The 24,390-nt window shown below is 47.6% G+C and overlaps 1 protein-coding gene across 1 annotated transcript in view; it reads left to right on the top strand.

The window, feature by feature from the left end:
- The window catches only part of AKAP13 (A-kinase anchoring protein 13), a 74,194-nt gene extending 56,146 nt beyond the window's left edge, over positions 1-18,048 (top strand). Inside the window, exons 20-30 of the mRNA XM_038147264.1 lie at positions 1,854-1,930; positions 3,256-3,437; positions 3,519-3,601; positions 3,927-4,106; positions 4,842-5,006; positions 7,053-7,123; positions 7,645-7,689; positions 8,843-8,893; positions 9,214-9,660; positions 11,378-11,690; positions 12,502-18,048. Of these exons, the coding sequence (XP_038003192.1) occupies positions 1,854-1,930; positions 3,256-3,437; positions 3,519-3,601; positions 3,927-4,106; positions 4,842-5,006; positions 7,053-7,123; positions 7,645-7,689; positions 8,843-8,893; positions 9,214-9,660; positions 11,378-11,690; positions 12,502-12,551 (1,664 nt within the window). The 3' untranslated portion in view covers positions 12,552-18,048. The remainder of the gene's footprint in view (positions 1-1,853; positions 1,931-3,255; positions 3,438-3,518; positions 3,602-3,926; positions 4,107-4,841; positions 5,007-7,052; positions 7,124-7,644; positions 7,690-8,842; positions 8,894-9,213; positions 9,661-11,377; positions 11,691-12,501) is intronic.
- Positions 18,049-24,390: the final 6,342 nt, after the last annotated feature.

Raw genomic sequence — 24,390 nt, 5'->3', positions numbered from 1 at the left:
ACACAATGGGGCTGCAGTTGCCCAGAGCATGGATTCAGATCTCCATGCCTGTGCTGTGGCTCCAGGAGTTGTGCTGGCTAAATCTAGAACCCAGCCTCAACTTTCTGGGCCTTTCCTTCTCTCCAAGGGCTGTGGCAGGTCTGCAGCAGTACCATCCCAGTTACACTGGGATCCAGGGAGATGTCCCAGGTATTTGTTGCTCTTGAACCTCTTAAGCTGTTGACACAAACCGTTCAGGAGCGGCTCTGGTGTCCTTGCAGCTCCCTCTTGTTGGATCAGTGTTTTCTTGAGTTGCTTTTTGTTTGTTATCAGGTGGAAGTAGTTTTTTTAAGGTGTTGTGCACTGAAGTTCTCCGGTGAGTTAAACACTAAATCTCCCAAGGAAACTTTCTGCTGGGACCACGGTAGCAGTAAGAGTAGACAGGGCTGTGCCTCAGGCTTGGCAGGAAGGCTGGGCTTCCCTTCCTCCCTGCAGCATTAGCTGATTAAATTATGGTCTGTGGGCATGAATGGGGCCTGGGAGCCTGATGCCGTGCTGTGCAGGGAGGTGGTGATAGCATGGAATTCTGCATGGGGTATGATTTATTTTGAGGTTTTGGAAGCAGGAAGTTTACAGATGATTTCTAGGCACCCGAGACTGCTACTGCCTTTAGATGGTGGATGAAGCAAGTTCTGCTGCTGTTGTGAAATCCTGATAAGCACAGGCTCCATTTGCATTTCTTAGTCATAGAAATGCACAAATATGTCCGTAGTGCAAGCTCCCAGGGAGGGTAGATCCTGCAGGCAGGCTGCAGACCCAGGGAGATATATTCAGGTTATTTTGTGGTATTTGAGATGGAGCACCAAAAATTATAGGAAGAACTTATGTTTAAGGGTTTTAGCATTTCCACTCTTGCATGGAACAGAGAAAAAGGCAGTCGAATGCCAGCTTCTGCAAACCTCCCAGAGCCTGGATTTCATTTTGCAGCTTTGCCTAAAGTTTAGTGGTTCTTTTATCTGGAATGGATTCTGTCTTCCCAAAACAGACTAGAAGGATTTACCCATGGGATGATTTAAGTTTCTGGTTTGCTTCCTTTCTGTCACAAGATTTCCCAAGTACATTACACAAAACCTCTTTGTACTGAGGGGTCTGGGTGGGGCATTACACTTGGTAGTTGCTGTGCAGCTTTATGATATGTTGTTAGGAGACTTGGAAGGCTCTACGTGTACTCTGGGAAAAGACTGATTTAAAATCTTCTGTTGGCTTGAGGTTGTGTTTCCTTCTCCCGTGAAAGAAAGCCAGGTCCTGTGTCTCATGCAGGCTCCCCTCAGAGTTGTGTTTGTCTGAGAGCAGAATTACTGGTGGCTCCTGAAGTCAGTATTTCCTGGGAAAGAAACTGCAGCTGACAAATGTTGTTATTGCACGATAATTTACACCCTGCAAACCACTCATCAAGAGAACCATAAAATCCAAAACTTCCTGTGCAGATATTTTGCTTGAGGGCTGAAATATTGATTGTTTGAGAAAACAGAGCTTCTATTGAATAAATGTCTCTGGCTTTCACTGTTATGCCCATGTCTTAACTGGTAGTGAGCATGTGGCCAGAGAGGAGCACCCCTGCTCCAATGGGTGAGAGCAAATCCTGCAGGATGTCCAGGTGCTGCTGTGTCCTGCCTAATGCAAAGCTGGTTCAGAGCTAACCTGATCTGGCATTTCCAGGAAACTGCCCTTGCTCCTCCTGCCAACTGGGAGGTTGATCTTGCTTTCAGGATTTGCAAAACCAGCCCTTCTGCTCCCCAGCGCTGGTGTTACTGCAGATCTTTCTGGGGTGGGTTGTGTGGTTATACTGCACTGATGTGCTTCTTCTTTTGCAGAAGTCCAGGCTGTTCTCCTCTCTGACATGCTCGTGTTCCTTCAGGAGAAGGACCAGAAGTATGTCTTTGCCCAACTGGTAAGGCTTCAACCCTTTTTTCCTCCTTACTTTTCTATGTGAGAGACCCGTAATGTGTCGTGCAGCAAAGCCAGCAATTGCCTGCTAAACAACTTAATTTTCTTGCTCAGAACATTTTTGTTAGCTGAGCAGACTCCATTCTTTTTGATGGGAAAACATGTCTTCATGCCCCACCTCCCCTTCCTGCAGTGCCTTGGCACAGCTGATAATTGGCCTTGAAAACCTGCCTGTCACTGGAATCACTTGTGCTTTGCAGTTTGTGCACACTGGAGCAGTGACTGGGCTGGGAGGGGGTGAGGGGATAATGCAAATGTTGTAAAAATGAACCTCAGCTGAAGGAAATGTCCAAATGCACTGTGAGCTGATGCAGGGGGCAGTGAAGTAAAATGCACGGGCAGTAAATTCAACAGAACAGCTTGAAAATAAATGAGAAATATATTTATAAGGTGCAGGAGCAAAAATATTAGGTTTGAAGGCAGGCCCCCAAAAAGGGCTGGGCACATGGACCTGCTAAAGAAAACCTGGTGCCTGATGGAGTCTGCTGGGCTGTACCTTCCAGGCATGGTCTAGACTGGCTAAACCTTGTGACCTTTCCACTCTTTGAGCATTTTGAAAGCTGATAATTTGTTATTCCAGTTCCACCAACCCTCTGCACAGGCTCACTGCCCTACACAGGGGAAGCTGATTTGCATACAAGTCCTGCTAGTGAACCACCGGCTGTAGCATGTGGTACAATGCACAAAGGGGCTGACTCGTGTGCAGATGACACAGCAGCCTGGGGACATTGTAACCCAGCAGGCTGATGACACAGAGACCATAGCACACAGTGAACATCACCTCACACTTGAGCTCTCACACAGCAGTCAGCTATGAGCATCTGAGAACAGCAGAGGTTTTGTGGGATTTGGAAACAGGACTTTATCCTGGAGAGAGATGATGAAGACACTGTGTGTGAAGCGGGCTAGCAAGCTGTACCAAGTGTAAGGAGCTGTGACATTAATGACAGAAAGAGTGTGGTCAGTAGAAAATGAGATCAGAGCAAAATATGGTACAGTTCACAAAACCACAAAGTCAAATTAATTATTTTCTTGAAATTGACTGAGGTAAAATTGCTTTTCCTACATAACTGTTGGAGGAAAGCAAACCCATCCCTTTTGTTTGACCTCATTGAAATGATTTTGTTTTTTTGATTAGCCAAGATGTTCAGAAAATGTTTACAAACCTGAGAGATGTAGCACTATGGTTTATTGAGACATTTTCAATGCTAGTTTGAATCTGGGCGCTAGCTCTGGTCCCTCTCCTCACCTATTTCTTTCCATCTGAAGGACCAGAAATCCACTGTGATCTCTCTGAAGAAGGCGATCGTACGAGAAGTGGCTCATGAAGAGAAGGGTTTGTTCCTGATCAGCATGGGTGGAAAGAATCCTGAAATGGTGGAAGTCCATGCCAGCTCCAAAGAAGAGCGCAACGGCTGGATACAGATCATTCAGGACACAATGCACACCATGTAAGACACTCAGCTGTTCTTGTGAGGCAGGGGGTGCACTGGGTGTGTTCCTGTAGTAATTGAGCCATGTCTCCTGCCCAGGGATAGAGATGAAGATGAAGGAGTCCCTTGTGAGTCTGAGTTTGAAAAGAAGTTGTCCGATGAGAAAGTGAGAGGACTGAAAGGTAAAATCTGCCTGGAGCAGAGCTGGGGAGCCACTGTGGAAAAATGTATGGGAGTTTTTGGGTTGAGTTTTGTGGTTGAAGTGTGACTTTTTTTAGTCCTGCATCTAGCAAATAACTGCAGTCCTGGTTTGCAGATTGCCTTCCTTACATTATTTATTTTCCGAGCCTGCTGTGCCAGATTGCCCAGGGCACTACTATCGTGCTGCCAAGCCCAGCACATATTGTCATGCTCCACTAGATGGGGCCAATATCTCAGGAATAGCTCAGGTTTCCTTGCCAAAGCTTTTATTTTGTCTTCATCCCTGTTTTCTGTTCACCCCCACAGAACAACTTCAGCAGAAGGATAAACAGATCCTGCTCTTGCTGGAGGAGAAGACGAAGATCTTCCAGGACATGGCAGACAGTTCTGTGCAGGAGGAGATGCCAGGCTCCAGGCTGCTCTTCAGAGCCAACACAGAAGAGGCTCCAAAAGGAGAGGAAATCATGAAAACTGCAATACATGAAGGTGAGCCAGTCATGTGACATGTAAATTATAGTAACCAACTATAATTGGTTACTATCTGTGAAGGCATCATTTCTCAAGCGCCTTTTTTGCAGGGGACATCTTCTCTTTGTCAGAATAATAAGATAAGGAGAAACTGCTCCTCATGATCTTGTCTCAGGGACAGATCATGAGCATCAGGAAAGGAAGCAGATATTGCAGGGGTGTTGAAAGAGGGCAGGAAAGTCAGCACAGAGAAAACCATGCATTGAACCTGCTTTGGGGTCAGGAACAGCATGGGATTTATCCTTGGCTGAAATTTGGACCATCCAGGCTTTTGCTGTTCTTCAGTCTCAGCAAGATGTGAAGGTGAGGCTTGGGTTCCAGCAGGCACTTGTGGTGCCTGCAAGGGACAAGCAGTTCTGTTGACAAAGGCAAGGGTAGGTGGGAACTCAGGCTACTTTCCAGTATGATCTTTGGAGAGGCTAAAATTATTAAATGCTGTTGTCAGAGAACATTGAGGTTGCCTGAAGGAAGAGAGGGAGGTGTAAGCTTTTTGCAGAGCTCCAAGAGTTGGAGTTAGTGGTCAGACAGAGTGAGTTTTTGCAGGGGCAATGTGTACTGTTCACGTCATTGTCACAGAAACCTAGATTCTTTGTACACCAAATAACTTCTGACCTGAACTCAGGTCAGGCAGGGATGAAAATAGCTCAGAAACCTGAGGTGGGCTTTAACAAAGACATTGCTGCTTTTTATCAGTTGAACGGCTGCAGCACCTGGTGAACAGGAGCCTGGGCACTGCCCTCGGACAGCAGGTCAGCAGCACTGCCATGGATCAGGAGGGAGGAGTTGGCCCCATCTCACTCCCTAGAAGGGCAGAAACTTTTGGAGGATTTGACAGTCATCAGATGAACGCCTCCAAGGGTGAGTAGTTCTGTGTGTGCTCATCAGAATTTGTTAATAACACACGTCATCGTATCCTGTTGCTTCAGAAGGACTTCAGCTGGTGGTTTGGGTTTCACAACTCCTCTCCAACAATAGGTGACAGATTAAGTCACAGATTAGGAAAAAAGCCTATGTACAGGTGGATTTATGGTAGCTGAGAACCTGTGGCTATGCAAGAGTTAAACATCTGAACTCTTCACTCCTCTCTGTGCTCTCTCTAAGTAATACTTGCTATTTTACTTACATGCCACATGAAAGCATCTGGCTTCTCAATAAATTAGTTTCTTCATGTTATTATTGTAATATCTACAGGTCTGTTCTTTGTTCTTCACTTTTCTTCCCAGCAGGAGCCTGATGCTGTTGCATTTACAAATGGATGTGGATATTGCTGAATCAAACACCTTCTCCCCTGTCTCTGCTCTCTGTGCATTTATGTTCCACCTACATCTGCATGTATTATTCCTCCAATTAAGTCTCTCCCAAAGAAATGCGTGACTACTTATTTCAGCTGCATACTTGGCTGCTTCCCAATGCCCTCTTTCTTTGCTCTAGTCATCAGAAACTTCCCTGTCCTCAAATTCCTTTCTCTGTGGTCTTACTCACACTCCCAATACAACCAGTTCTGCTGTGCTAGTGTCTGTCTCAGCACAGCATCGTTGGACCTCGTCTGACCTCCTGCATTAAAGGAGCAGTGTTAGCTCCAGACAGTCAGACATGAGAACTATGTAGAGGCTTTCCCAGCTCTCCTGGCGAGCCCCAAAGGCCTTGTCATCATGATGACAAACATACTCACACTGGAGGGGTTTGTTGAGGGCTGTGCCTCTCTCTGTTGCAACAATGAATGGGACAACTTCGGGCTGTTGCCCAAATCTAAGTTTTCTGGAGAAATACCCTCTGATTCTAATTCAGTAGTTGTAGGGTCTTGGGAGATTTTGGGAAAAGAATGCAGGGCCTATTTGTTCTGCCCAGGAGGTATGAAACCTGGCATTCTCTCCAGTTCTTCTGTTCACAACCTGTGAAACCTCGGGCAAGGCTTATAACCTGACTCCCCTTCATTCTCCCCTCCAGCAAAGCAGAAGGGAGGAGTTTCCTCCTGCAGAGAGGTGGAAGGTCCCAGGACGTGGCGCAGGAGAGCAGGTCTGTTAGGAGGACTTGAGGGTCAGCCTCTAACAGCAGAGCCAGCCTCGGGGGTGGGGGGAGGAGAGGGCCTTTACACCAGGTGTGGTGTCCTTCACGCTGCTGCAGATTCAGGTTTATGTAAAGTCTTTAAGAGTGGCAGAAGGAAAGTTTCCACTGCATGTGTGGGTTTTCCCCATGGGCTGCATCTCAGCTGGCAATGGGAGTAAAATAGTCTTGGCAGGAGCTAGAGGATAGGTCTGTGTGACTCCTTTTGAGCAGAAGGGCAGCACAGGGGGATGGTCAGAGCCCTCATGTCCCCACAGGTCAGCTCAGTCTTGCTCAGGAGCACTGATATGAGCCATCCAGGGGGAAGTTAGAAAGAGAAGCCCAGCGTGCCTTTGAAGATCCAGGTATCTGATAGCTAAGGTTAATGATAAATTGTCAGCATAGAATTACACAGGGTGTTGCACAGCAGTATCTGACCCAGATGTAAATTAACTTGCACAAGAGAGGCATTGAAACTATACCTGCAATAATATACCCTGATATGATTCTGTTATCATCCTCCATCTGCTCTTATGCTGCCTCATGTCTTCTCAGCAAGTATTTTGTGGTAGTAGACAGCAGTGCAGGGGCTAGACAGAGCACCAGCTAATAGCTGAATTTATCAGCACGTTCTCTGATACCAAAGTCAACCCTAATCTAAATTCACATCCACTTTTTCTGGTAGTGCTGACGTGTTCCGTATATTTAGGGCTCAAATTCATTTAGTTAAAATGTCAAGAGCCCTGTGTCCGCTTTTGTGGAACACGTGAGTTTCCTGTATTAAATTCCTCAGACTTTAGCAAGTTCATCTCTGCCTTAAAATGCTGAAAAACTGATGTCAATGCTGGCTTCTTCCTTTAGGTGGAGCAAAAGATGAAGGTGATGATGCTCAGGACCTTCGGAGAACAGAGTCAGACAGCATTTTAAAGAAGGTATGGCTTGATTTGTGTGTCTGCCACCAGTGAGTTCAGATTTCAGGAGTGACAGCTCTAGCTTTAAAAAAATTTCTTGACAATTTCTTGCCTGAAAATTTCTTGAAAATTAGATACATCCTAATAAGTTAAAAATAAAATAAAATGTGAAATATGCACCCAAAACCACTGACTTGAAAACCACTGCAAATCAGTTGTAGCCCTTAATGGCACAGGTTAGCTACCATCTGTCTGCAGGTCAGCCAAAGCATTTGTTTAATTTTGCATTGTTACTGAAATGCTAAGGTCAGCCACAACCTTGCATCTTTTCTTTCTGGGGATCGATCCATCACATAACTGCAAAATAATACCTAATTAACATTTTATTCTATATGATTCTAAATGGCCTAAAAACATGCATGAATTCTGCCAGAATGGAAGGTGGAGGGGAGTGTTTAATGGATGTGTCATTAGTTCAGCTTCAGAAGACATTTGCTATGATTTTTCATTGTCCTCATATTAAATTTGTGATCTTGTCATAGGGTGGAAATGCTAATTTGATGTTCATGCTGAAAAGGGATAATGAGGTAAGAATTGATTCCATTGCTCAGCTGTTCCCTTCATTTAAGTGGCTAGAGAATTTGTCTCAATAGGTGATAATGTAGAAGAAAACACATTTAATTTGTTGAAGCACATCTAGACTTTTAAATACATTAAGCTGAACCCACTGTGTCATTTATTTGTTTAACCTTGGATGTTTAGACAGAGAATTCACTGATTGTCATCTGCTTGCCAGCAAGATGATACGTGCTGATTATAAGCAGCAAGGGTTAATTACCACAGGATGCACAGGGCTGTATTTATTGTGCATCTGCAGACAGAGAGAGTTTAATTTTATGTTGCAGGTGCAGTGAATTGGGGCAATTAGATTTCTATTCTCCCTTTGATACACATTCATAACTCCCAATTAGCATTAATGACAAAATGAGAAGCAGTTCTCTTAATACTGGCTATCACTCCACTACTGCAAATACTGAAGTGCTCTTTTTTGTTCTTGAAATTAATTGTAGGATATGAGAGATTCAGAGAAATTTTTAGCTAGGCTAAATTTAGGGATAGAGCATAACTCCAGAGTAGCTTGCTCTGTATTGATGCATGAGGTGTTTGCATTTCTGTATTTTCAGAAAGCCTCCAAGTACACACCTTCTGCACTTGTGCTGCCTGCTGTAGTTCAGCTTTTCTGCCTGGTGGCAGTGGGTCTTGTATGGGTCAGCTGGGGGAGAAGGGTTCAAATAATCCACATCTATTTAAGGATTGCCTTTTTTTTTTCACCCCTTGAAATTTTTTTTCCTGAAATTTTTAAGTGTTCTTCTGGGCTTCATCTCAATTATTCAGCTTGTTCTTGAGCAAGCTGATGCTGTAGGAAATGATTTGCAGAGACAACCCAGGACTTGCCATGAGCTCTGTGCCAGGAGGTGCCTCTGCAGATGTTCCTTCCCTTGCTGCAATGACAGCTAGGGAAGGGAGGAAGGTGATGCCAGGCATTTCTGGGAGGTGTTCAAGGGATCTGTTGGTGTTCTGGGGACTGATGCAGTCATTGCAAGGGAAGAGTGAGGAGGGTGCAGAGGGATGGCTGTGCAGCTTGTCAGACCCACTGGTGGGACACAGAGCAAGAGAAGATGCTGTCCACGTACCCATCACCCAGTGAGATCTAACAGCAACGCTTCTGTTTTCTTGCAGCCGGTCCTCCAAACCATTACCAGCCTCCATAAGCTGCTCACTGCTTTGCAGGTAGGCTTAGCCCTTCATCCTGCTCCCACACGCTGCTTGCCTGAGCTGCCAGTCGTGCTTTGCCCTTGTCTCCCCCTGTGTCACAACCCTGCATGGCTGGACACCCCACGGCCAGCTTGCAGGCTCAGGGAATGAGCTGCTGCCTAAGGGAACCAGTGCTGGCCTGGATTTGGGAAGCTGCTGGGGGAGCTGCTTTGCCAGCAAGCTCTGGTAACCAGACAGCAGTGCTGGGCTGGGTTCAGAAGGGCGTCAGTACAGCACCCTGAGGTTTTCAGGGATGGGAGAGGATGCTGCAGTGATCTGTGTCTCCTCTCTCCCAGGGCGTGGTGCTGCAGCAGGACACCTACATCGAGGACCAGAAGCTGGCTCTGAGCGAGAGGGCTCCGAGCCGAAGCTCCCGGCCCTCCTCGCTGCTGGAGCAGGAGAAGCAGCGCAACCTGGAGAAGCAGCGCCAGGAGCTGGCCAACCTGAAGAAGCAGCAGACACAGCACCAGGAGGAGAGGAGGAGGAGGGAGAAGGAGTGGGAAGTGCGGGAGAAGGAGCTGGCAGAGCGCGAGGCCAAGGTGGCGCAGCGCGAGGAGCAGCAGCAGAGGCAGAGGCAGGAGCTGGAGCGGGAGCAGGAGGAGCTGCAGGTGAAGAAGGCGGCCTACCAGCTCGACCTGGAGAGGCTGCGCACGGCCCAGAAGCAGCTGGAGAGGGAGAAGTTGCAGGTGAAGCAGGACGTGGAGAGATTTGCTCAAATGCGGCAGGAGCCTGACCACAACCAGGTAAATGACGACGGCAGCCAGGCTCCTAAGGAAGCTGATCCCTGCTGGGAGCTCCCAGCCAGCTCCTGGGTGAACTGCACGCCCCTCACAGCTGCCAGACATGTGGGCACTGGTACTTAAAACTGGCACTTCCCTTGCATTTGATGTGCAGTGCTGCTGTTTTTGCACCTCTGCTGAGCTGCTGAGGCACTGCCAGTGTTGTTGGTGCTTCATGGTGTATTGGGGGTGCCTGGCCAGTGCCGGGCAGCCTGAGCTCTGCCCACTTCCCTGTCTGTGTATTGGATGGCAGAAAGGAGGTGGCAGGCTCCCAGGGAAGGTGCCCCAGGCAGTGCCAGGGGGTTCACACTGCCTGATGTTGGCCTTCACCCGAGGGCTGAGCTCTGGGGAGCAGTCAAGCAGAGGGGACATCCTTCACAGAAACAGCCTGAGTGTTGTGAGTAACCTGCAGCCTCCAGCTGTCACAAAAACCACTTGTGAGGCTGATTACTGCAGGGTAAGGCTGTTCACATGCTGACATCCATCTCCAAAAGCATTCTCAATGCAAAGAGCAAAGAGATGGCATTGCCCCTGTCCTGAAAGACCAAGCACCTGCAGTCCAGGTGTGGCTCAGTCAGCAGTCCTCAGCTCTGCTGGAAGAGGCTTTTGGAGTCTGACTGCTCACAAACACAAAGAAAAACTCACACACAGATCCTGGTTTGGGTATTTTTCAGCAAGTTAAGGTTTATTCCTTTACAACTGTGCAGCAGTCTGACTGAGGAGAGTGAGCACCACTGGCAAAACATGGACTGAATTTAATCCTTAAGCCTGTTGATCATTTGTTTGTTTGTAAGTCACTAGTTCTGACTGTAATTTGCTTAGAGCTCTAGCAGAGTTAGTTTATAAATGTTGGATTGCAGAATGGGAATGATTTTTGATGCCTGAATGGCCTAATTGTGGAGCTGAGCAGTGAGCTCTGAAAAGCTCATCACCAAAGGAGGTCCTGCTCCCTCCCACCTGGCTCCTGATCAAGCCAGAAGTTTTCCAAGCAGCCAGTGAAGCTGTTCCAGCTCCAAGCACTTGAAGACGAGGGGCATGGGTGCTGTGAGAGAAGCTGAGAGGTAAAATGCCTGCAAGGCCTAAGAGATTTAGGAGAAGGAAGCACCTTCTCAAAGCAGGTATCTGACTGACATTGCAGAGCTATTAATAGGGTGTTCAGTCAAGCTTTGTTGGGCTTGTTTTGATCTTCCCTTTGAATGTGCAAGCTCAATTACATCCTGAGACAGCCGTTAGGAAAAAAAAAATCAGGAAAAAGGCTTTTGCTTTCATCTTTTGCTTGGGAAGGCTTCCTTTGACACATGGTGCTCCTGTGCCGTGTGCTGGCGTTCCCTTCCCAGAGAGGCACGCTGCTCCTTGGCCTCCTGCCACCATCTGTGTGTGCAAACGATGCAGGGTGAGTCTTGCTATTGAGATCTTAGAGAATATTTGCCCTTGGCTTGTTGATACATAGCAGAGTGCATGTAGGAGCAAAAGATAGTGGAGTGTTACTCTTTTTGTGCCTCATATTTTCATCTTGAACAGGGAGGGCTTTTCTGTCTTTACTTTGCCTGGATGAGGACGTTGTTTTATCCAGTGAATGGGCTGGATGTTCACAAGAACAACCCCTGTGAGTGGTCTGGGACGTGCCTTTTCTGTCCATGTTCTCTGCTAGCCTCTTTCATGAAACACTTTTCCTTTCTAGGTTTCAAATCTACATGAGAAACTTGCCAGAGTCTCCTCCCAGTCCAGCACTGATGAATCCTCCATGCAGAAGAACCCTTCCCTTCCTAAACAAGGGCACTTTGATGCAGAACTGTCTGTCTCCCCCAAAAGGAACAGTCTTTCAAGGACACACAAAGAGAAAAGCACTTTTCATTTGCTTAGCACAACAAACCAGACTAACAAGGCAGCTGAGGAACAGACCCAGATGCCTACTCGCCTCTTCAGTTTAGCCAAACCAAAGGAGAAGAAGGAAAAGAAGAAAAAGGGCAGGGGACATCGCTCCCAGCAGTCTGGTGAGTGTCAGGGGAGCTCACAGGTGTTTTTCCAGGGTTGGTAAGCTGGATATTTTCCTTCAGCCAGCAAACTTGTAGAAGTCACAAAATGTGGCTTGAAATGAGGATAGTGACGCAGGGATGGGGAAGAGCAGCTGTGCTGAGTGGACTTCTCAGCCTGAAGTGATCTTCCATGGGTGTTTCTGCCTGTTCTGCGGCCCCTGGGGTTATCAGAGGGACACACATTCTTCTCATAGTTTCTATCCTTCCCATCCCATCCTGAGCAGCCTCCATGAGCTGGATTCTCTGCTTCTAGGATGAAAATACTCTGCTTCAGTGTCAGTGCTTTCCGAAGGAGCTGCTGCTGGGATGCTCCTGGCTGTTGCAGCTCCTGAGGCATTGATCTCTGCTTTAGCTCTGTGGCAGTTTGGAAGTGATACCCACAAGCCTTCTGTTGGCCTCTTCCCTCAAGCTGGTCTGTTTTGTCTCTTGATCTGAAACAAAAACATACAGGGATTTTTTTTTTGGTCTGATAGTTTTGCATCCCCTTAGGACTCAGAGCTGCACCTCAAACCTCTGACCCATGTGAAATTTGATCACATGCCCTCGGATGACCGGTTTCATTCATGCTAGCTCACTGATGTTTTCCAGCTTGTGCACAGGAAATCTCACCCATTTTAAGGTGTGATTCCATGGTAGCTCATCAGGGAACTGAACATCTTTTAAGGGGCCCTGTGGATTTGCAGACAGTGGGGTTTCTGTGCACATGGAGCCTCACTCTGCCTGCTGTTTTCCCATAGTGATTCCCACATGCTGTTTTTTGATGCTACAGATTCTCACTCGTCAGAAGCACCTCCAGAGGGTGAGGAGATCTTCTGCTGAGCATGGACTGTTCCAGTGGTCACTCGTGGCATTGGCACCGTGGACATCTCCCTCCCTCCCGTGACACAGCATGCGGCTGGTGCCTGCGCTGGACGAGCATCTGGAGGTTTTAAATAAAAAAAAGTTCTGAAGTCTGCTAAGTGGTGGATAAGGGCCTCTCTCCTGTGGTTTAGGTGAATTCTCCCTGCAGAGGCTGTGCCTGCCAGGCACACAGGACCATCTCCCTGTGCAAAACTGGGGTCAAACGGATTGGGATAGATGTTGTCTGTCTCTTCTTACTGCTGAAGAATGAGAGAACATAGCCTTAAGGGGGTTGTGCCTTCAAATTCCCCTTTTCTGGGGATAAAAGAACCAAAACCAAGCATTTAGCAAAAGATTAGGACTCTACAAATGGTGCGTACACACTGGCATATATAGATATACTGTATATGTACATATATGTATCTATGTATCCACTGGGATATGCTTACAGTCCCTACAGCCAAGGTCCACCCGTGGGGATGGATGGATGATACCTGAGGACTTTCAGGGAGTGTGTAGATATTAAATATCTTGCCCTTACTGCTTCAGCTGTGACACAGTGACATGCACACCCCTTTTGTGCTCATGGGACAGGGGCTGCTTGGTTTCAGAAGGGTACATTACACCAGGAAGCAGTAACAGCATTCAGAAGCAACAACTCAGAGGATAAAAATTAAAATTTAAAATCATTCTGAACGATTTCTGTGGGGCAGAGGAATCAAATGTCAAACTGTTTCTAGAGTCAAGCAGAACATTATTGGGTAGATTTAAAATGGTGCAGAAAAGAGAATTTTGGTAGGCTGGTAAGGCAATCCCAGGGAGCCAGAACAGACGGTTCAAATGGAAACAACAGTAAGCAACATTTTTTTTAACACAATCTCTTTGAGCTCCAGCTCACTCCCTCCCATCCCTGAAGTAAAGATTATGCTTTTGCCAGAATAGAGCAGTTGCATTTGACATCCCCATACAAGGCTAATGACTGAGTGGGGGAGGTGGCTAAAAATCTTCTTTTAGGGATCTTTGTTCTGTTCTTTGTGTTTTTCTTAGCCTGCTTTTTGCGCTGCTGTTGGACTTCTGTTTCTCTGGATTTTCTCACTTGCCCTGCTGGTTTCTGAGGCAGAGTGAGAGCAGCAGTGTCCGAGCAGGTCAGTGAGACGGGGCAAGCTCCAAGGAGATGGCTCCTGTCCCTATGGCTGTGCAATACCAGGCACTTAGGAACCATTTCTGGGGAGAAAAAGGTTCTGATGGACAAACCCCCTGTGGGACAGGTCCAGAGGCCAGCGTGGTGTGTCCCCGTGGCTCTGGGGTGGAGTGTTTGTGCAGAACAGGAAGGTCCAAGGGCAGCTCTTGCTGTGCCAGCTGTGGGGTGTCTGTAGAGTTGTACAATACAGGCATGTGTTCAGTGGGGGAGGAGAAATGCAACAAGACATACTTTTCTCAAAAATCACCTTTCTTCCAAACCCTGTCAGGATAATTACCCAAGTGGATTTGTAAATGGTTACCAGCTTCAAAATAGGTCAAGCTTTTGCTCAAGAGTTTAAAGCTGTCAGGTACATTTCCTTTCCTACCAGTTTGTTTTTTTTTCTTTGAAATAGCAAATAATTTCTCTTCTTGTACTATTGTTTGATTTCAGTTTGCCTTCAGGCTTGTCATGAGCTGGTGACCCGCAGCAATTTTCAGAGTTACTGCTGATGAGTATCAGCAGCATTGATGGTGAGGTGGGTGCTTGGGCTGGGCTGTCTTGGTGCAGGAACCCTGCTTGCTTTGGAAGCTCTCTACACTATTAAAACTCAAAAGAAAAAGAGAAAAAAAATAGAAAGGAAAAAGGGTTGAGATTTATTTTTATTTTGGTTTTTTTTAATATTATTTGGTGCTTGTTCTGAATTGCAAGCAGGGCTTGCAAAAATATTTATCTTTCATTTTATCTGAAAGAGTTTTTTTTTAAAGTTTACTTGGTTTTATTTTTTTATTTCTTTTTACTTTTGCTTTTGTTTGGGGAATAGTTTGAGGTTTTTTTTCTCTTCCACTCCCCCTTTTTTTTTTTTGTTCATTTATTTGTTTTGTTTTCTTACCAAAAGATTGGTAAACCAAATGTTCTCATCTCCCTGTTTCCTACAAACCATGGGGTTGGGCAGTGCTCCTTCCATGCCCAAAGTCACACAATTTCAGCTGAGAGCTTTCTTCAAGGCAGAGCATCTTCAGGCCTAAAAAAGTCTGGAATAAGACACAATGACTTCAGACAGGGCTCCTCCTGTCAATTAGTTTCCATGTCTAAACATTTTGGTTAGGTTTTCTCATTCCCTTTGGAGGCAAAGGAAAAAGCAAAGCATGGAGTGCCTTGCAGTGATATGAGGGTGTAGTTGCTCTCCAGACCTGAGGGGAGCTGATGGAGGCATGTGCTGATGGTGTGGTGTTACCTTTTTCATAAGAAAACCACCAACTTCAGAAAGTCCCTTCTGCCCTGCTGTTCACACATCTGAAAACACTGATGGGCCAAGCTGAAATTTCTGGAAACCAAAGCAGTGTGTGGCTCATGTGCTGTTGTGTGAGCAGAGATCAGGGCACTGGTACACCTGAGTTCCCTCAGTCTGGAACAGCCTTTGCCTCTATAAACTTTTCCGTTTATCCCACTGTCTTTTCTCCATCCCAGCACATGCTATATTCACAGCACAGCAGTGTTCCGTGGCTCTGAGAAGGGCACCAAAAGGCAGGTGAGTGACCCAGGGCAGCAGGATTGAGTCTGCCTGGCTTCACCATCTCTCCTGACCTGTGCAAATCAAAAAGAGCATTCAGTGCCTGAAGTGTAAATAGTATTGGCTCAGTGATCTCCCAAGGTCCCTGTGGTTCCTTGACAGAAACCACAGTTGTGAGTCAGAAATACACTGGCCAGAAATCTTGTGTACCAAGCTGTTTGTGTCTTAAATTCTGGTGGACAGACCTTTGTCCCTGGAGGATGTCTGTTACTGTATGATTCACTTTTTTGGAATTATGCCTCTCCTCCCACACTGCTTCCTCCTTCTTTCACCTTTAGGAAGGTAAGGACTTGTTTTTATCTCTTTTAGCCTTTTATTTTTCCCATCTCAGGTTTTCTTTAGAAAGGCTTGGCATAGGTTCCCAGAGTCAGATGCCTGCTCTGATCCCTGAAGGTTGTCTAGCATTGTCTGCTAGAGTATTGTCCCAGCTTGACAGCACCAAAACCTTTCCTCTTCCTGGCCTTAAAATTGCATTTGCTCCAGTTCCATGCCTGGCATTCATCCCGCAGTTGTTGAAAGCACGTTATTTCTTCAGCCCAGCCTGCTGCTAGTTCCCAGAGCCAGTCCCTCGGTCCATTTGGTGCACCCAAACCACCCTGTTCTTCCTGGGACTCACTAGGTTCAAAAACATCTCTTTGAAGCCCATGTTGTTGGAGTAGGGATCCTGCGAGGGCTCTTGGAGCTGTTTGTGCTGGTGTTTCTTGGAGGACAGAAATCAGATTTGATTTTCTTGGGCTTTTTTTGGCCTGGTCTTTGCCACTGCCCAACAGGAGGGGTTTCAGTGTCCAGGGGAAGTGAGAGTGTGGGCTCAGACAGGTACAGAAGTGGCCAGTATGAGCTGGGGGTGCCAGAATACCCAGCAGCAGAGAGCAGCTGTAGCAAAGGGTGGGAGACTCCGTAGGGCTGTGTGAGCTTGGCCTCAGGTTCTTTTAAATGAAGTGATCATCTCAACACATAACTTGATGTCAGTTTGATGCCATAAAGCACTTTAAATGGAACTGGTCTTGCCCCTTTTAATTACGGTTATTTGGAGACAATCAGTTTTTGCCATTGCTTCCCCCTCTGTATCCCCAGCAAAATCAGAGCTTCAAGTAGGCGTGTTCCTGGTTTGGTTTGGCTTTTCCCCGAGAGGGGAGGAAGTGCCAAGCCTTTTGTATTATTTTTAGACCAAAGTGGGTGTGAATCTGTCTAATCTACAGTCCCACTGCAGATAGGTTAAGTGGCAGGATAAGAGAACTGGCTTCTATTGGCTCAGGTACATCCCCCAGGAGAGCCCTTGTCAGCCTCACCATCACCTTCCTCATGGCAGGTAGGGAAGCAGCCCCCCCAGTGGTTTTCCCTCCATCTCCTTTTCCTTGGAGAAACTCAGAGTGAAGAAGATGTGAAGGGATGCATCCAAATAAGTGAGGCCCTTTCCATGCACCAAGGTGTTCACTGTCCAGGCCACTGTTCACCTCCCAGTGCCCTCCCTGGGACAGGAGCTGTCATCCCCACTGAGGGTGGACTCTTCCCTCTGGAGGTGTGGCAGCACAGTAATGCCATCAGCTTGTGTGGATTTGCATCCAGAGAGTCCAATCACCTTTGCACCTTCCTTGAGTCACTAGGAGACATCACAGCTGTTGCTGAAACACCCAGTTCCAGTCCTTCCACATGCCACCTAGTCAGAAGAGGTTCTTCAGGTGCCAAATCCCAAGGAAGCTGTCTAGGATGTCTATGGCATGGAGCAAGGGAGGACTGGGCAGGGGACACAGGAGAGTATCTGCTAAAATCCCACAAAACATTCCTTGAACTCTGGAAATTATTGTGCCTGCTGGCCAGGTTTGGGAATTTATCATGATTTAGGGCACCCTTTTAAATAAAAAAAAAACCTCCCCTGTTGCTCATAACTCTTGCTTCATTTGTCAGAAGGGGCAGCAATCCACAATTCTTAATTGGTGATACAGCTAACTTTTAAATATAGGCGAGCTGAACTGGCCAAATCTCCTACACCTTGTGCTCTTCAGTCATGAGAAGTGTAACACCAGCTCCCTTCACACCTGCATTTCCAGGGCTCTGTGCCCTTTCCTTCCACGTGCATTTCACTGACACTGATGCTTTGCCCAAATATAGTTCAGCTTCCATTGCTAGGGGGGAGGGGGGAACAGGATAACACTCACTGCTTTGCATACAGCTATGAGCTTTGTATGTATTTAAACTGTTTATAGCTTTCCATCCTTTCCACGCTGTAAAATAATGCTACTATTTTCTTTATCAATATTAAACACTGACTCAAAAAAATGATGAAATAAAAATTACGTCTGGTTCAGTTCGCCTATGGTTAAAGTTTAGCCTGGTGTTTATTTTGTACTAATATGGAATGCACTTGAGTAATTCCCACAACATTAAGGTGTATTGTAATAATCTGATATACCTCTGTTTTTGGTTTGTTTCTTATTGAAAAGAAAAAGAAAAAAAAAAGCTTTGCCTTTTCATGTTGAACCCATAAAGAAAAGTTGGAATAAAAAGATTTTTAAAGAAGAGGGTAAAACCTAAATGCTGTATGTTAATTTGTAATTATGTAAAAAGTGAGCAGGTTATTGACTGTAAAATTCTTCAGTTTTTCTGTAACTTGCCAGAATCCACTAGGTTTTGTAACAAGCTTTTATTTATCTTCCTTTTTAGTTATCAGTACCAACCTCTTGTAAAGTCATTCTTCCACTAAATAAATTTGATTTTAAGTCTGAGTTTTCTGCCTGATTTATTCCCATACCTCTGGTATTTTTGCCGATAACTTTTGCACCAAGGCTGAATGAAGAGCCCTAACCTCAACCTGTAATCAAATGTTTGCATTGCCTTTATCCTCCCCATTCCAGTTGGAACCCACTGGGCTCTAACTTATTTTCCTCCTCTTATAAAATTTGCATTTTACTGAAGGACTGATGGCCATGTGATATTCCTTGGGTTTTCCTCCCCCCCACACACAAGGCTTTTCATCCTTGTGCAAGAAGGGGAAGTGTCACAGCTGTTCTTTGTGCCTCTTCAGCCTCATGCTGAGAATAATGGGAGTCTGGGGGCTGCATGTGCTGGCTGGTGGCACAGAGTTCCTGTAAGCCCCTACCACAGCTCAGTGTCTTTAATAAATCCTAGACAGAGAGGGTTTTGGTTCTGTTGGCTTAGAGAACCAAACATGCTGCATCTCATCACAGGACAGGGTCCACGATGCTGTGTAGTTTAGGTGTTCCCTCGTCTCCTGCAAGAAGAGACCGATCAGAAATGCTGTACCCAGCATCCAGGTCCCCCCTGGGGAGGTGTTGTAAGGAAGAAAAGTCTTCCCTGTGAGGGTGATGAGGCACTGGAACAGGGTGCCCAGAGAAGCTGTGGATGCCCCATCCCTGGAAGTGTTCAAGGCCAGGTCAGACATGGCTTGGGGCAACCTGGTCTAGTGGAAAATTCCTTGCCTGTGGCAGGGGTGGTGGAAAAAGGATCTTTAAGTTCCCTTCCAACCCAAACTATTCTGTGATTCCATGATAAGGTACATGGTGTTCCCAGTGCCTGCAGGCATCGGTCCAGGCAGGAGAGGGTGCCAGAAGTACAGAGCCATGACGATGAGAAGTCATGGAGGACCTCAATGGCTGGGGTTTCCCCACAACCATTTGCTGCTGGATAGAAGTGATCACTGCTGGCCCTGCCCTGCCAGTCCTACACAGGACTCCAGCATCCTCTCCCCAGGCAGGAGAAGCAGAAGACCTGCACCCTTCACCCCCATGTATTGATTTTGAGGCAGAATTGCTTCATTTCCATTTGTTACTTGTCTTCAGAGGTATGACTGGGAAGGAGAAACGACTGCTTGAGGAGAATCAGAAATGTATTCATAGAATCAGAATAACCTGAGTTGGAAAAGACCCACAAAGAGCATCAAGTCCAGCTCCTGACCAGGCACAAGACAGCCCCAAGTATCGAGTATTGATCAAAGCTCTGGGCTGTCAGCTGCTTGGGGTGTTGTGTTGTCCCTCAGCAGGCATCAGGAAACGCCAGCCCCGTTAGGCAGCAGTGCACTCCCTGCCTGGTATTTTCCCCTCCTCTAGCTGTGTTGCACATGCTGTTCTGAGAGCCTGAGTCAGGTCAGTGTACCTGAACCCACACCCTGTCACGCAGCACTTGCTCCAAGACAGGCAACCCCTGGGTGTGAGGCAGGAGATGAAAGAGCTCGTTTATCTCCACAGCTGTTCAGCAGTCCTGGTTTTATTTGCATTCCCAGGCGTCCCGGCTCACCTATTTACTGAAGTTGAATAAAAGCCTTCGCCCAAACTGTCGGCTCCTGGGTATGGCTTTTAAAGAGCACGTTTTCCTGTGGCCCCTCTTGGCTCTGCAGCCTGGATGCCTGACAAAAGCACCCCTTGGGGCACGCCCAGCCTTTGCATGGCTGCAGTGAAACAACAGCTGCTGCAGCTGCTGGGAATGGCAGATGCTGCTCTGATAGAACAGGCATTGGTCACGGGAGATGGGACAGCACATTTGCTGATCACAAACCACATGGAGAAAATCAAATCCTTTCTGAATCAATCTCCTGCCAGGGAAAGGCTGGGTTGCAGAGCTAACCAGGCACCCTGAGCTTCTCTGGTCCTGCCCAGTGCATTCCAAACCCCGCTGTTTCCACTGGCCAGGGGGGAAGTCTGGGCAGGCAAATCCTCTGGCAGAGGAGGGAGCAAAGGACCCTGCTGCTCCAGGACACCTCCATATATTAATTTGACTGTCCTTAACCAGCCTTCCACAATTTCATATACTCAAAATTTCCATGATCCGAGCCATTACAGCTAAGACAATGAAATGGATATTCTCTCCAGACCACAGGGATCAATTTAGATAGACCCAAGAAAGAGTGATGGGTTTCTGAGCATCCCAGCTTTCTTGCCAGCCTTTCCTTGGCACCCAAAGTTAGAGCAAAATATTTCTGTGGCTTTGTTGGATGTGGTTGGATTTTCACTGGCACTTAAAAGGGGTCATAACAGGATCCTTGGAATGGGGTGAGTCTCTAAAAGGAACATTGACAGGCACAGGAGAGGCTCTTGGGAAATATGGTTTAGTGACACCTTAAACATTTGCATTTTCTGCATTTCCCCTTCCCTGCCTGCCCTTGCTGGGTTCAGTCCTGGCACTGCCTTCAGGGAGAGAAACTGGAGGTCTGGAAGGACACAGGTGCAAGCTGGGCTGGGGCTTGCAGACAGGCCACTCATTCATGGAGGGTTTATTAAGAGAAGGAAAGGCAAAACCCTAATTAGGGCAGTGAGTGAGTGAGATGCCTTGTGATCAGATACAAGGTGAATGGTAAAGTAATGACTTACTTTTGCCATTGAAGGCACCTGGGGCTAGCTAATTTGCTACAGGAATGTTAAATATGGTAAATGTCTTGGTTTTTAGGATGTTGAACCATGTAAAAATTAAGTAGAAAATAATATTTGACACTAGCAACTGATATGAGCACCCCCAGCTCTCTCAGGGATGGGCAGACAGTGGGTGTTCTTTGTGTCTCCCCTAAAGCTGCCTTCACACCTCTTGAATCACCCTCAGACCAGGCTCTGCTCTCCTGCCTCTGTTCCAAGGATGCCCAAGGGTGCAGGTTCAGGGTGGGCTCCCCCAGCCCCACTCTCCCTGCACTCTGGAGCTCCTCTGTATGCCAGTACAGAGGGCACTTGTTTCCAGTCCCTTTATGGTCCATCCCTTGCACAGATGCAGCTCAGCTGACAATTCCCAATCCCCCCTGCCCTCTCACCACAGCCTGGCGTCTATCCCTCCGGCGTCTCCAGATGCTCTTTCTTTCCCCTCTCCTTCCACCAAAGGGCTGCTTCTCACCAGCCACATCTTCCCAGTGAGCCTAATTAGACAGGAGCCTAATTAGAGCCGAGCAGGAGCGGTGAGTCATTAGCAAAACCCTGTGGGAAGGCCGGGAGCAGCCGTGATCCCGGCGGGGCGGCAGCGTGGGCAGAGGGGCCGGAGGCAGCAGGAGCTCCCTGGGTGCTGGGAAGCAGCCATGGGGAAGCAGCTCCTGTTTGTGTGTGCGTGTGTAATTCCTCCAGACATGACCCAGAAATGGAGTGAAGGGTGTTTACCCTCCTCCCTGCACCTGCCAGGGAGCTGAGCAGGCCCCAGTGCTGCTGGGCTGGCCTCAGGGCAAGGGGATGGCGGTCCATCCCACCCAGCCAGGGAAGGTAGAAACCAAAAGGGCTTTTCCCGGTGGCCCTTAGGCTTTTTTCTCCTTGTTTGGTTTCTACTCATCCCTTTTGACAACCAGCTATGCCCCACCATGGAGGGCAGCCAGCATCCTGGGACTGGCTGCCTGCTGCGGCTGCAGGGAGAAGGAGCCTTGCTGCAGTGGAGGAGTGATGGCAGCACAAAAGGGCAGAATTAAAATGTTTGCTTGGGATAAACCCACAGGACTGGGGATAGGTATGACACCAGGAGTGAGAGACAAGTCTTTCTATCAGTCATTAAATCACATTCTGGCTGTAAGTGCTTCCTCACAAGCACAGGTTGTGCCGACCGGGCCTGGTCATGGACTGTGCTCCCCAGCAGAGAGGAGAGCTTCCCAGGAGAGACAGAACTGAAAACCCACAAATTACTTGATTCCTGAGCTCTGTAGTCCTCAGAGACTGTCAGGAAGAATGAAAGGACAGGTTGAGCAGCCAGGATCAGTCTTCTTGAACCCTTCCCCCAAATTCATCTGGCGGGGGACACACAAACACAGAGGGGCCCCTGTCTGTGAGCCGCAGCCCTCAGGGGTGCAGCCTGTGCTGGGGAGCGGGAAGTGAGATGTCCAGGCACTGACAGCATGAAAGCCAGGCTTTTTCCACCTAATTGGATCTGTTATTCAGCTGAGAAACACTGAATGGATTGGGTGGGCTCCGAGCTCGCAATTTCAGTGAGGAAGTCGGGACGTTGCGGCAAAGTAGGTCACAGTGCTGCCAAACAGGGTGATGGCTCTCACAACAGCCCAGGATGTTAAATAAGGAGGTGGTGAAATGGAAAGAAAAGAGAGACTGTGAGGAAGGAAGACTAAATGAGCTCAGCCTTGGCTATTCATTCCCACTGGGAGTGCCTGCTGCTGGCTCCCACCTTGGGGCCCCCAGCACTGCTGCCTGTGCCTGGAGGACAGAGGGATGCTGCTCTGCACTGGAGCGAGAGGGATTGGGCCCTGTTTAAATTCCCAGTTGGTTGTGGGGAGCTGCAGGCAAGGGTTTCTCCTGCTCTTGCAAGCTTAACTCAAACACTGCTAACGGAGCAGCATTTCCATACGTGGCATTTCGTGAGCCTGGACTGTCTTCAGAGATTAAAACCTCTTTGGTTTACCCCAAGGGAAAGGGTGCATGGGGAAACAGTTCCATGTGGGATATATTGCAAGGAGAATGTGCAATGCTGAGACATTGATGAATGTGCAGGAGAAGATGACAAGCCACGGACACGAGGAGTTAGTGCTCTGTATGGATATGGATGAATTTGAAAACACGTTGGATAGCTGGAAAAAAGTGCTCCTCTTCTCCAGTTATGTGTTTAAATACCAGAGTCGGCCTCTGGGTGGATGTGGGGCTCCCTCAGACACCAGAGCTATTAAATCACTAGCTACTCTGCTTTTAATTGACTCTCACGACAAAGGGAGTGGGCTCAGATGATAATTCCCTGCAGGGCTTCATTGCAAAGCAGTATTATTTCAAGGGCAGCTGGGGTCAGGCTGGGAAAATGCATATTTAAAACCCAATAAGGCACTAGGAGTTTCATTTAAAGAATACACAGGGGTATCAGCCTTTTGCATCCAGGGACATTCAGCATGCTCAGGCCCTGGAGAAGGAGGTCTGGTCATGCCAGCACCCTGCCTGGTTCCACCTCCAAGCATCTCCCTGCCCTCTCCTCCCAAGTGTTTTTTGGAGTGAGAAGCGCCCTGTTACTGAGCCGGGGAACTCAGGTGGAGAGAGCTCATGGGCAGGCTCCAGCCAGGGCCAGAGGGTGGGTGGAAAGGAGCTGTATCCTGCCCCACTTCTCCCATACGATTGGGCCCTGCAAAAAAAAAAGGAGGTGTGGGATGAGCCCCCTTGCTCCTCCAGGGATCTCCATGCTGGGCTCCTGGCACTCCGTGGGGACGATGTCTGAGCTCCTGACACCCCACAGTGTGAGGCTGGCTACAGAGTGTGGGCTTGTTTCCCAGGAGCCTGGGAACGTACAACTCCAGCACCCCCACCAGACAGGACTCTTTCCTAAGTGCTCACTCCCAGACAAAGCTGAGCCTGACCTGCTGAGATGGCAAAAAAGCTCTTTTAAAAAGGAAAACAAATCACATTTACATTTCTACCCCTGTACCTCCCATTTAAATGCCAGCCTGGCTCTGGCTGTTGCTTTTTTCTGTTACATCCACTTCTATCTCCTGCTCCTCTCTTATTCTGTTGCTGCTAACCAAGAAACCTTTGTATTTCTCATTACTTCTAATTCCATAGCAACAGGTCGCTGCTGTCACAGCAGCTGCTGATTGCTTTTGAATTGTCTCTCAGGCAAGCTCCAGAATAAATACAAAAGAGCAGGTCTCTGCATGGCTCATATCAAAGCAAGCCTATTGCAAAGCCTCCCCAGCTGCTATTTAAAGTCCCAGAGTCGCATATAAAACCTGAATCAACAAAACTATAGGGGATTTCATTCACCTCCCCCCCTCCTCTTTTCCCCCTCTCCTGCTCATCAAACAGTAATTTCTACCCTGAATTGGTTTCCCAAAGGGATCTTTAATGAGCTTTTTCTATGGAGTCTTACACTCATATCTAGCCAGCTCACGTCAGATACTGCTGCTGCCCACCCAGCTCCTGCAGGCAAGGGGACAGGTTCCCTGTCTCCTTTGCAGCTCAGAAATTCAGGCTCCATATCCCTTTGAGACCCTGTATAACACCCATAGGAAGTTTTGCTTCCCAAGCCCAACTGCCCCTGCTACAAGAGGAGGCAAATACAAATTTGCCTGGTGCCGATTCGCTGCTCTAAGCAATGCTCCCACAATCCCAGCTGGAGCTGCTGGTCTTGTAGGGAGGGAAAACCCTCCCAGAGTGTTCCCAGAGCAG

This window comes from Motacilla alba, chromosome 10 (genome assembly GCF_015832195.1).
Source record: "Motacilla alba alba isolate MOTALB_02 chromosome 10, Motacilla_alba_V1.0_pri, whole genome shotgun sequence".
NCBI lineage: Eukaryota > Metazoa > Chordata > Aves > Passeriformes > Motacillidae > Motacilla > Motacilla alba.
Note: the sequence above shows the minus strand (reverse complement) of the source record. Positions and strands in the feature narration are given on the sequence as shown.